General features: G+C 39.2%; 1 protein-coding gene across 2 annotated transcripts; it reads right to left on the bottom strand.

The window, feature by feature from the left end:
* On the bottom strand, positions 1-9,603 carry LOC118412293. 2 transcript variants are annotated; one of them, XM_035815076.1, is made up of 12 exons: positions 9,481-9,603; positions 8,405-8,544; positions 7,897-8,035; positions 7,231-7,331; positions 6,180-6,282; positions 5,151-5,287; positions 4,310-4,495; positions 3,185-3,326; positions 2,511-2,596; positions 1,939-2,026; positions 1,411-1,452; positions 1-1,099 (listed from the first exon to the last, which is right to left on the bottom strand). In XM_035815076.1, exons 1-12 carry the CDS (start codon positions 9,527-9,529, stop codon positions 930-932), a joined length of 1,383 nt encoding a protein of 460 aa, XP_035670969.1. In that variant the 5' UTR covers positions 9,530-9,603; the 3' UTR covers positions 1-929. The 2 variants fall into 2 exon arrangements, with proteins under 2 accessions (XP_035670969.1, XP_035670970.1); XM_035815077.1 differs by having other exon boundaries at positions 4,310-4,492.
* Positions 9,604-13,734: the final 4,131 nt, after the last annotated feature.

Below are 13,734 nucleotides of genomic sequence, written 5' to 3'. Positions count from 1 at the left end.
AATTCACCCTTGCATTGATAAGCATCTACAACCTCTAGAGTATAATACATACTATGATACTAAATACATAGCAGAATGTTTGCAAAATTCCCATCAGCTTTAGAAAAATGTACAATCAAAATGGTGAATGTATGGTGACATTACAACATACAAACACAGCAGTAAGGACCTACAAGAGACAACTTGTCACAACTCACCAGCAATTACGACTAAAACTAAAACCATTGTGTACAGCTTTGTCTCTCTGTTATCCATTTACAAAAACTAGACCGAAGACAAACCATACTAAAAGGACTGTAGAGTAGTACATGTAAATGGAGATTATCCAGCAAAAAATTACCAAAACAAATATTTCATCATCATTGAATATTTACAGACTGATTTCTTTGTACAAACTTTAAGTATGAAAACAACCAGTTATGAAATGTCTCCTCCCATTGACTACCTCACAGAGTTCCCAGTGTGCATGTGGAATTGATGCATTTTGGTTTAGGTCAAAGTTCAACACCCCTTGGCTAGTAGTAGGTAGGCCGTGCCCTGTTGTCTAGACATTTTTGCAAAACACAAAAGGAGGTTTAAACGATACTGAAAGTCATTGCCAATGAGTACATTTTGTATATCCTTCTGCCTACTCTCCAATGGATTTTAAACTTTGACCTAGAGTGATGCATTGAGGTCTAAGTCAAAGTTCAAGATGGACCCTTTGCTAACAATGCAAAATATTTTTTCTTACAATCCAACACCGTAAACTTTGACTTAGGATTGCATTGGGGTCTAGGTCAAAGTTCAAGTTGGACGCTATCGTAATGCAAAATATTATTATTGTCCAACAGATCTTGAACTTTGACCTAGACCACAATGCATCACTCGCACATACACACTAGCACTATGAAGTGACATATTTCTGGTGCTCCAGTAGAGTGGGTGTGCTAGACAGTGAGCGGTTCAAAGTCTTCGTTTGATGCGCTCATGAGCACCTGCATGTCTCCGTACACGCTGAGGGAAGACTTCCTCCATCGGCGAATCAGCAGCCCCAACACACACAGCAGGGCCACACCCAGGACGGACCCCACCACTGCACCAACAATCACCATGGTATCTGGGGGGAGAGAGAATAATGAATTGATGAATGGATGGATGGAAAGATGAATGGATTGGGAATGATCAGCTGCATAGAGACCAGATTTTTTCGGTCCCGAGTGGTTGTTCTTGGGTTACAAGTTTTGACTGTATATGAACAAATGAATGTGCACATTATGTGCCATTCATGCTATTGACTAGTATCCGGAGATTTTACAGGCACTCTGACCAAGTATGTCTCCAGGTGTTGGCATATGCAAATGTAGATATCTATCTACAAAAACAATATTTTTTCAATCCTAGTTGGTGTAGTAGGAACAGTATACTTACTGTGTTTGTCTGTAGAATGTCTCCTGCTTGGTGTGCCTGGGTCTAACAAGAAAACAATTTGTGAGGACAAAAATTTCTGACTTTCTTTTCTATGAATTCTATGATATAAAGATATATAATCTTATACCAGACACATTCAAAACTAATTCTATCAGCACAGGAGAGCTGCCTCAGTTCTGATTTCTTTATCAAATTTAGTAGCGTATACGACATTGTGGGAATTATGTGTTAACTTGAGACAAGGAGTGTATTATTTGGAATTTTACAAAAAAAACTGACAAAGCATGTTTTCATATTTTTGTATACAGATGGCTACCTACAAAAAGAAAACAAAATTTACCTTTTCATAAGAATTATACACAAAATTCATGTGTTTAAGGTACAAAATTAACAGATTGTTCTAGAAGAGCGCATTTTTGCCTTCCTGATTCAATTTCTACGACAGTATAAATTAATTAATGTTCCAACGAAGTTACTCCATGGTGGTTACTGTAACAGCCACTACACTGTGGGTACATACGTGCTTACCTGTGGAGCAGGCAGGCATGCTGATAACTTGTTCCCCTAGCTGAAAGAAACTGTACTGCACCGGTCCGTAACTCAGGCCTAGTACCAACTGGGAAAACACACAATACAGTACACATAGTGTTTTTGTCACTGCATCTTATGCATGTCAAACTATACACAAAAGACATTTGAGTTCAATTTATGTCCTGCAAGGAAGTAAAAAAAAATGTGACATATAAAGCATAAACTGTGCTTACGCTTAGCCACTTATAATAGGATGCATGAATGAGTTTTTACTTAATTTTCTAACTCTGAGCTAAGGAAGTATGAATTTTATGATTTGATGGCTATATAAATATTACATACATTCCCCAATGACATGCTATTACAGTAAAGAAAATGTTCATTGCATCACTGAATGGACAGTGAATTCTATGCAATTATGTTCTTAGTCTGACAGAATCCTCTGGCAACCATATAATCTAACTTACAGGCTTCAACATGTGTCTATGTACAGGTCATACTTTCATTCCTACTACCAAAGCATCAAATAGATTTCAATCCACAACAAGAATTCTTGAGTCTATGCCCACCTTTACATCCATGCCATTGTTGACCCTGGCCATGTTGACTTGGTACACAGCTGGCAGACTGTACCCAGCGATCGGCACCTGCAGACCTGTAGCACACCAAGACAACTGTGTTCATTCCCATGTAATAACGTAAACAAGGTTAACAACTAGAATCCATAATTTATCAGCATATTCGAAGCAAGTATTATTTGATCAATAATGCATTTATAAACAAGCTTTTCAGATGAAAAGCTTTTCCATTAATTATTGTTTTGATTAATACACACATCCTGTTAGATAATTGATAAAAGAGTTTTTTTCATGAAGAGCATACTTGCAAGATTGATTGCAGAGTGTAGAAATACTTATGCAAACTACAGAATGACATGCACACATGTTATATGCCACATATTCTTAGTGTGACATATAAACAGAAAAAGAACTAAAGAATGGCAGAAATGCTAAAAATTGACAATAAGGCAGTAGAGATGGTAGACTTTGACAATCAAGCAATGCTGCATCTCTAATAGCCTGATTTAATCAAGCTTTTTATGACCTGTCCTACATTGCTGCACGTAATTAGCCCTGGACAGCGGAGTTTGCGTTACACAGACTACATTCCTAATAGGTGAAAGATTGTGAAGAGATAATTTGTACAAAGAGAGGCACAGTTTTTGTATGTTACAGAGTCTGACCTTCTATTTGGTAGGTCCCATTTTGTGTGACAGTCTGGGTGTGATCCAGCCCGACCTCAGCAGAGTTGATAGTGACATCCATAGAGACTGGGTCTGCACATCCATGTAGGGTCACGTCCATGGCAAACTTTACTGGTGTATCCTGTAACAACAGTCTTACAATCAGAGATGGCAAACTCTACTGGTGTGTCCTGTAACAACAGTCTTACAATCAGAGATGGCAAACTCTACTGGTGTGTCCTGTAACAACAGTCTTACAATCAGAGATGGCAAACTCTACTGGTGTGTCCTGTAACAACAGTCTTACAATCAGAGATGGCAGACTCTACTGGTGTGTCCTGTAACAACAGAGATGGCAGACTCTACTGGTGTGTCCTGTAACAACAGTCTTACAATCAGAGATGGCAAACTCTACTGGTGTGTCCTGTAACAACAGTCTTACAATCAGAGATGGCAAACTCTACTGGTGTGTCCTGTAACAACAGTCTTACAATCAGAGATGGCAAACTCTACTGGTGTATCCTGTAACAACAGTCTTACAATCAGAGATGGCAGACTCTACTGGTGTGTCCTGTAACAACAGTCTTACAATCAGAGATGGCAAACTCTACTGGTGTATCCTGTAACAACAGTCTTACAATCAGAGATGGCAAACTCTACTGGTGTATCCTGTAACAACAGTCTTACAATCAGAGATGGCAAACTCTACTGGTGTATCCTGTAACAACAGTCTTACAATCAGAGATGGCAAACTCTACTGGTGTATCCTGTAACAACAGTCTTACAATCAGAGATGGCAGACTCTACTGGTGTGTCCTGTAACAACAGTCTTACAATCAGAGATGGCAGACTATACAGAAAAGATAACCTTGCTGGTAGCTTTCTGTATCCCTAGCAGCCATGCTCAATCTATAATTGCTAAAAAATATAAACACTTCCAGTCCAACAAAAAAAAAAAACAGCACTGAGAATGTATGGCAATGTTGTATAAAAATTGGATATCACATAACACAGAATCACATGTAACATGCATGCATGCACACAATCACTCACAAACTCCCTAGGGCTGAAGTACAAAATTTACAAAAGGAGGACTTTAAAACATAAGTTTAGTCATGTACTCACTGATTTGGTTTGGGCTGAACAAGTCACTCCAGTGCAGTCTGCATTTCTTTTACACTGGATGGTAGCCAGTGTGGGCATGAGGGATGTCACATTGTTGGCCATCTGGTCAATGGACTTGCACTTCAGAGATGGGTCCACAGGGGGCACCACAGAAGTGGTGGGCAACGCTTTTGTTGTTGTTGTTGTCTGAACATTAGAGGGAAATTTGTCAATGTAGGCTTGATGTAGCATTCAATTACATAGTGACAATCATATCTAGTGACAATGAACTATACAATGAACAGAAATCTTGCATCTAATTATTGTTGTACAATCATATATAAGAGTTCAGAATATCATTCCTTATTTCTTTTTAACAACTACCTTGGGAACTGGGTATGGAAGCTGTGTGACAGCTCTGGCACTTTCAGACTAAGAAGACTGCAGACAGTGCAGTTGGTAACTTAGCTATGCTTCTGGAATAACTTCATCTCAAGCTGTTAGAACCTACTTTGGGAGCACAGTGGACTATGGTCCATACTTCAAATCTTGAAACTTTTCTGGTGGTTTTGTTTTCGCTGTTTGCAGTGGGGAACTTTCCACCAAAAATTGGGGACAATGTGAATATGCATTTCCAACTCATGAATTATCTACTTGTATATGCAGTATCATTTCTACCTTGAACTTATCGCACAGCAAAAACCTTCTTTTCTCTCCTACGGCAACATAAAACCACCACGAAAATGCAAGCATTCACAGCTGCAGTATCCAGGTATTCAATAGACTGATTCATTGTACCTTGCATATTTTTGTGTCATAGCCTTAAGTTCAGATCTGAATTGTTTTGAACAGCTACACTTACCTTTAGAGCTGGAGCTGGAGTTGTTACGACAGGTTTTGGTATGACGGTCCCTCTGGTTGGAGGTTGAGGGTGTACAGTGCTCCGTGGGGGCAGAGGTGGCTTAGTGGCGGGACGTACAGGCACCGGGGTGGGGCGACCTGTTGGTGGACAGTGTGTGTTATTGGCATTTTTATCACACATAAACAAGTTTTCCAGGAATAAAGAAAGGATAGATACAAAATATTCGCCATACCATTGCCTGCATGTGTAACACATCATATATTTCTGCATCTGTATCTGCATAAGTGGTATAGCACTTTTTGATGCAACACACAAACTGTCATATAAGTCTATCTGTCATATAAGTGTATACTGAAGGGCAGTTATACTGACTATACATGTGCTGATACACAAGCTGCTGAGTTACGCTGAGGGGCAGTTATACTGGTCATACAGATACCAATGGACAAGTGGGTGTGTTACACCAAATGGTCACAGGTTATACCATCTGTACCAATCTGTATCTGTATAGATGGCATAACCGCCACACTGTAACGCACTGCAGCTTCGAAGGCATGAGGAACGGCAGTAGCTGATTATACTACACTGAACGACCTGTCACACCTAACTTTTGCACATCTTGCTGTGTATAGTACACATATTTCATACATATATGGTACAAAATACATGAGAGTGAGAGCTGCTACATGAGTCCATTCATATTTATCATCTCTGTATCACATTAAGAGTCTCTATTTTTATAATCAAAGGGAAAAAAAAACAGAGTTGGGGCTGAGCGTATGTCTGGTGGTAGACTGATATTGGGTCCACAGTAGCCTATAGCTCTTGCTGGGGTTTTGGGACAACCTGAAATGGTTGCTTGTGCTTTGTCTGGTTGTTATTGTGCTTTGGTCTCTGCAGCAGACAAACATCTGTGTAATTGTACTGTGGGAGTTTGGTGATAATTTCTAGTTGACCAGGTGGTGGTACATATGTGTTGTCATAAATGGACACCACATATTTCGTAGTTTTTTTCTGATTAATACCTACCTGGTGTGCAAGAGGCCACAGTGATCTCCTGCTCCGGGATGACATCATACTCCAGGGGATACACCATCATACCAAAGATTTCCGTTCCACCTAAAAGTTTCACCTGAAAATGAGAAAAAAGTCTGTCCATAATGATACAACAAAACATGAGCTTCCCTTCATACATCAGGGCTCGAAATACCACCTGCATATGCAGGTTTGTGCAGGTAAAAGTGGAGCTGTGCAGGTATTTCTGGTGTCTACCTGCACCTAACCTGCACTGGTACATGTACTAGGTTTTATACATAAATGTCCTATGATGTAGCTGTATGTGGATTGTCATTAGGTGCATTGAATGTTACCACCTATACAGTATAAAAGAAAACAATAGCAACGGTTCCTGAACAATTTTAGCATGATCCATCCATCCTAAATTCAGAGTGGTGCAGGTAAAATTTGTCTGGTGCAGGTGATTTTCAATGTTACCTGCACCAGTGCAGGTATGCAGAAAAAAAGTAATTCAATCCCTGTACATGTATAAAAAGGAAGATCATTTGGAGGAAACTTCAGTTCTAGTTTATCTATGCTGCCTGGATATTCATGATGCCTACTGGCAGTTTTCAATAATCCCTTGAAGGAGAATCCTGATGTGATAATGTTACAACAACAAATGATCATAATAAGACAAAAGGTTGACGAATGAGTAAAATTTATAACTGTCTTTAAAAATACGTGGTAATCGTAAGTACTAAGTAGCTGCAAGTAAAATAAGATAACTTGAATAACAGTAATGTCTGTTTGTCTAGACATCAATTTGTGGTATCAAAGCAGAAGAAGAATAGGTAAAACTACATTATTACGACATACGTCGGGAAAAGTATGATTGATAGGATGGTAAAACATGGGTAAAGTTAAAGCAATTCTGTTAATCCTAAAGCAATTCCATGTGCTGCTAGTATTACATGTATTTCCACTGCAATCTGATGCTGAAATATTCAAACTGCAAAATTTTGATGTTTTATATTGACCTATTTTGACAGTATGAATTGATGTAAGATGTAAAGAACATTACCCCAATAGACAGAGTGTTCTGGTCCTTCTTCTCCAGCTTGACTTGTAGATAACCCTGTATGTGCTCCTGGATCCCCAGTACTGGGACATCACCACTTAACCCTTCAAAGACATGGGTACCACAGTATGGTCAGGTACAATAGAACTCCTTGCTATGAGACAATGATATTAACACACTTTCCTACAGTACACCCAAAGCTACAAAATAAGAAGACAATATAATTGTCAGCCCAGGAAGCCCTAATCTCATTTTGTTATTTCTTGTAATAGTATTTCATAATGTCTAGTATATCATGTTATATTTTGCTTCTAGCTGTTACTGTTATGGTAATACCATATTGTCTTGTATCATTTATTTGACTATTTTGTTTTGTACAGGGAGACAAAATGCAGAGGTGAGCATCACCTATTTTGTCTCCAGACTCTCCACCTCCATTGTGATTTTGATGGTCAAGTTTAATAAACAAATGAACAACAAAACTACAGTGAAATTATTTGTCATTGTTGCTGCTAAAGTCCTTCTTAGAACAACTTTAAGCTCTTACTTGCTAAGTTATCCATTTGGCACCAGATTCAAATCAAATAAGTTACGCGATAAGGAAGCGGGGGGGGGGGGGCTTTTAGACAGAGTAGGACGTAAACTGCAGTATAAATTTATCTTTCTGACCTGGTATCTCGTACATGTCGTTGTGGCTGACCGTCTGTTGGTAGTTGACCCCTAAGGATGGCACCACCACCTTCACACTCATGGATACAGGAGAACTGCAGTGCTGTAGGCTGGCTGAGGTGTGGAATGTTTGACCAGCCTGGAAGGGTATAGGGAAGGGGTACGGGTAGGTTCGGGGTTACTAGTAAGTGTTCCAGACATTTCCGTACTGCCCTGAGCTTGAGCAGCCGGTGACATGAGACGTCATCCATGAGCAGTAACTGACATGATCTGTCATTCTCAGCCATGAGCAAAGGCTGCTGCTGCTGATGTATATATAGAATCAAGCTTGATAGAATACACTATGGACACAAAATACTGTAACACAGTATTTTGCATATTTATTCAGTATACCGTAACACAGTATTTTGGTGAGGTACCAACCCGACTGATTGTCCAAGGACAGATTCTGATCCCATATTTGTGTTGGGTAACTGGAAATGCAACATTTGTATTTCCTATGACTTACCAGAGCTGTCCCTGTGCATGTGATTCCCGTGCAGCTATCATTGCGATGACACTGGATGGTACCCCCTGGGGGGGCCTGGATGTGACTGATGATGTTATCCAGAGAAGTGCACTCTGGGTTGGCTGGCGCTGCAAGGAACCCTGGGAGACAGTATTACAGATACAGTAGAAGCCAATAATAAATGGGAAAGAACTGCTGAGAGTGAGGGTGAGTTTTTTTAACATTTAGATCTGTGCTATACGAGCAATTGCAAAGAGAATAAAGATCTACTTTAAACAACATATTAGACCACAAGGTAGTTAATTTTTAGGGCTTGTCAAGTTGTGTAAATTATGTGTGTGTGTCTGTGCGTATGTTTTATGTGTGTGTATGTGTGGGTCTGTGTGTTATGTTGTATGTGCGTGTGTGTGTATGTGTGTCTGTGCGTATGTTGTGTGTGTGTGTGTGTATCTGTCTGTCTGCCTGTGAGTCTTGTTGTCTGGTTGTTACATAACCTCTGGTTTTGACAGTTTGTACTTAAGGCTTGTTTGTAAACAATTATGTCTCTTGTTTTGCAAGTATTTGAACATAACAATAGCATGTAAACTTAAAATAAGACCTTGTTTGAAAAGTCTGTGTAATGTAAAAATTATGTACAAGAAGAAAATGTAGACATGGTTTGTAGACACGTTTGTTATCATAGCTTGTAAGCATATTTTGTAAACAGCTTGTTAGCTTCATGTGTGACGTAGTTAGCCGAGTGCCCTGCTGCCTGGTACAAAAAGTGGCGGCCATTTAAGTTAGACTCTAACTATTATATTCAGGTGCGTCACGCTATCAAACAGAACATACCTGCAGGTATCAAACTATGTTTTCAGCTGATAAAGCATATTGAGAAAATCATAATGACCCACGATATTAAAAGCATGTTCCTAAATTGCTTTGTACATACTGTTTTAAAGTCTACAATTAACACATCATAAAGTGTTTTCATCCTTGTGAGAGCCCAGGCGCCCCCCTCCCACAGGCAGAGCTCGACTAACGTTATCCTCCAAATGTCCAACCAGTTGCACATGTCTTTTGAATATCTTACTCACCTTTTAGAGAGAGCAGCAGAAGAACGGCACACGTGTAACTTGTCTCCATGGTTAGTTGGTGAGGACAGGGTCCGCTTTGGTAGACTTTGCTTTTGGGCCGTCTCCAGTTCACTGCACAAGCTTCGTGATTGAGTAACGCATTTGTCTACAGACATCATTCTACATAACAAACCTTGTTATTTGGCAAAGGTATGTGTTCGTGGAACTTTATTACCTTTGCCAGAATGGCTAAGGTTATGTTTTCGGTTTGGTGGTGTGGTTCTCCCCGTTTGTGAGCAGCATAACTCGAGAGGACTTCGATGGATGCAGCTGATATTTGGTGGGTGGGTAGGGGTGTGGAAGACGAAGGTCGAGTTCGATAATGGGCCTCCTAGCGGCTTGCTAAGGTACTGCAGCAGGACCTGCATGCTTGATATCTCGCGTTCCGGACATGCTGCGGTCGTGATTTTTGAGCGTTAGGGAGCCCTTAAAGCAGGGAGTGATTGCTGCGAGTTTGGGCCCCCTAGTGGCTTTCATGGAAGTGCAGGCGCCGGTTTAATTGCAAACTTTTGTCTGCGGACAGCATAACTCGAGAAGACTTCGACGGATGCAGCTGGTATTTGGTGGGTGGGTAGGGGTCTGGGAAACGAAGGGGGAGTTCGATAATGGGCCCCCTAGCGGCTTCCCTTGGTACTGCAGCGCAACTTCCGGGTGTGTTTTTCCATCTTCTGAACATGGTATGGCCACGAGTTTTGGGTGTTAGATAGCTCTTATGCTCAGGAGTTAGTAACATAAGTTTGGGCCCCCTAGTTGCCCTTATTCTTGGTCTACAGATTATTAAATCTTATGTGTACATAGCATGTATACACCCCACTCCACCTTAGCAGCTGTCACCACAGTTGAGGGGTTCCTGGTCCATGAATTGGACTGGCCTATGATCAGTCAGTACTGTGAGCAACCTGATATTTCAGAGGTGTAAAGGTCAGACCTTGCAAATGTGTTAGTTGACCCTTAGGCCATATGATCAACTTGGCAAGCCAAAATGATGGGCTTATGTACTAACAACGGTCTTAGTCTGTATTCTTCTCCTTCCTTTGAGTTTGAGAGGTAGGTACACTGTCATCTCTCTTTTCACTACATGGTCTCAATTTGAGCTGTCCTTGCAGTAGTCTTTTAAAAGCCATTTTCAGTCTCAAAGCCTTTTAAAAGCCATTTTCAGTCTCAAAGCCTTCATGCATTCAAGTCTGTCTCCAAGGAGTCAGCTTGAACTATGTAGAACATGTATCTTACCTTTTATATCATATGGTTGTGAGATTTGGGGCAGAGCTAATTCAGAAGACAATTGCCCAGCAGAAATTACACGGAGGTGATTTTGTGGAAAATCTTTTGGGTGTACATAGAGATACAAGGAACATGAGGTAGTAGAGCAGAGCTTGGGACATTGTTCCCAATTGACTTACATATATTTAATGTACAGTCAAGTTGTGGCTACACTTCAAACATTCGGACTTTTTAACACATCCCCTATTGTGAGTAGGCGTGTTATCACTCTGTCATCAAATTGAATATGAACTGATGAACAGCTGTAAGGAATTCAGGTTACAAGGCGTAAGGGAAATTTGAAACAATATCGGTTACTTTTTTCTATGGATGTCTGAATTCACAGTTAGACAATAAGTACATAATGTACATTGTTAAAAATGTGGTTGAAAGATATATATATCCAGACATGTTTTCATTGACTGTCTACAAAAAAGTAAAGAAGGGATTCTCCAGGGAATATTATATAATACTTTCTAGATAAATATGTGGTATGGTGGGCTTTGTGCAAACTTAGAAGTAGTGCCTACCCCCTTGCAATTGTGACAGGGTGGTGGAAATGGTACTTGTTTCTCGATGCTTTAAGCTTGAGGGTGACTTCTGAACAGTTTCATACAACTAAAATGCACATTTGTGGAGTTATGGTTTTGGAGCTGAGGGGTTGCCGCACAAACCTGGACAATAGACTAAAACCACTGCGACAATTTTACCTTTGCCAGAATGGCTAAGGTTAGGTTTTGGATGTGTTTGTGTGTCTGTGTGTGTGTTAACAGCATAACTCGAGAAGCCTGGGATGGATCCTGATGATATTTGGTAGGTGGGTAGGGATCGGGAAACGAAGGTCAAGTTTGATAATGGACCCCCTAGCGGCTTGCTAAGGTACTGCAGCAGAAACTCAACTTTGGACGAAATAACTCTACAACATGTTGACGGATCGTCATGATTTTTGGTATGTAGATAGAATGAGTGATGACTTACATAATGAGATACTAATTATGCACATCAACAGCTCATTTGCATAATTAATTAGGAAAATTTATAAATCCACAGCATTCCATGATAGGACTTTCAAACTTGTCAGATATGTAGCTGGGAAGGAGAGAAATGGCTATAGATATCAATTATGCAAATGATGACCTCATTTGCATTATTAATGAGAAAATATGAACATGTTGACGGATCATCATGTTTTTTGGTATTTAGGTAGCGTAAGTGAAGACCTACATAATGAGATACCAATTATGCAAATCAACAGCTAATTTGCATAATCAATTAGGAAAAGTACAAAAACCCACTGCATTTCATTATAGTACTTTCATCAAAGTTGTCACATATGTAACTGAGAAAGAGGGAAGAGAGTAAGGGGTGTATTTTATTAAAGACTGAAAGAGAATAAGTCAAGAATGGATCAATGGATCATCATGATTTTTGGTATGCTGATAGCTTAAGTAATACTTGATACAATTTGATATCGATTAATGGTAACTTGGGATCTAATTTGCATAATCAATGTTGAAATTTTATAAACCAACTCCAAGCATATGATTATAAAGAAAATGAAATGAGTAACGCATTTGTCTACAGACATCATTCTACATAACAAACCTTGTTATTTGGCAAAGGTATGTGTTCGTGGAACTCTAGTTCACTTTATTGTGACCATATACCGACGAACTGAAGCGGTTAGAGAAACAACAACAACAATAACAATTTATTGTATCTACTGTATAGTTACACATTCAACCAAATATTGTAAAATTGTATAGCAGAGATAAGTCAGATTTGACATAAGTACAGTATTGATGCATTATATTAACGTTATGTATATTGTAGCTGTCGAAATATTAGTATTGCCATATCAAGAAGCATTATTCTCGAAATCAAATACTGCATACTAGAGTACATGTACTTGCTACGAGCACAGATATGATGTAAGGTGTTCTACAATCAATTACCTTAATCTACTCGCTTAATACTTCGCTTTAGAGCATCCTAATGTAACTACATGTAATTATTAAAGTTACATAAAGGCAGCACTGTAGTGTAGTTATCAAACAATGAAGACATTTTTTGTATCATGGTAATCCACTATCTTCTCTTTAGAAATCACGATATAAAATGTCTTTCTTCTGGTTTTTATTGTACAATTTTGCAAATGTGTCAAAATTACTTAATCTATTTACCTTTATCTAACGTGTCTAAGTGTCACTAGTATCAATATGCCTTTTTTTCATACTAAGGTATTATACAATTTTCTTATTGATGATGCAAATTAGGTTATGACTTGAATTATTCTTATCCATTAAGGTTCTTCCCCAACCAAGTTACATTCTAATCTAATGAGTATGAAGTACCTGTCACCTGAAATATAAACTTTCTTTTAATACTTTTTATGCAAATGTAGTCCTAATTTGCACAATTAACATACCATTGGGCCGGTTGCCATCACCTCTCTCTAAGCTACCAATATGCACAAGACAATGAAAATTCGTCATTCCATACTTAAGATATCCTCTTTGAAATGTTTAAACAGAATCGCCCCTCCAGTACCAGCTCAGAGCAAGCTGACAGGGAGCTGAAATTCACAACCTATTCTTCCCAAAGACAAAACCTACCTGGCAACAACAAAATTAAGACATTTCATATAAAACCGGAAACTGCTGTAGTACCAAGAAAAGTCGCTAAAATGCGCAATGTTGGCTTTTGCTTTTGTCATTTCAACGAGTTTTCACATACCAAATATCACAATCTATCTGTAATTTCCTTACTTATACCAAGGAGGTTCTATAAATATCTAAAAAATGTTTTATCACTGTACATTGCCACATGACTATGTTTCCACCATGTTCTTGCAAGTTAGCCTCCGGTATGAACTTGCAATTAACCTTCTTTTAAATGAGCCAAATGAACGAAGAGCCAACGAAGATAAACAATGTTTCTCAAATTGGATTGAAC

Source organism: Branchiostoma floridae, chromosome 3, assembly GCF_000003815.2.
Source record: "Branchiostoma floridae strain S238N-H82 chromosome 3, Bfl_VNyyK, whole genome shotgun sequence".
Classification (NCBI taxonomy): domain Eukaryota; kingdom Metazoa; phylum Chordata; class Leptocardii; order Amphioxiformes; family Branchiostomatidae; genus Branchiostoma; species Branchiostoma floridae.
The sequence above is the reverse complement of the archived record's forward strand: the minus strand, read 5'-3'. Positions and strand labels throughout refer to the sequence as shown.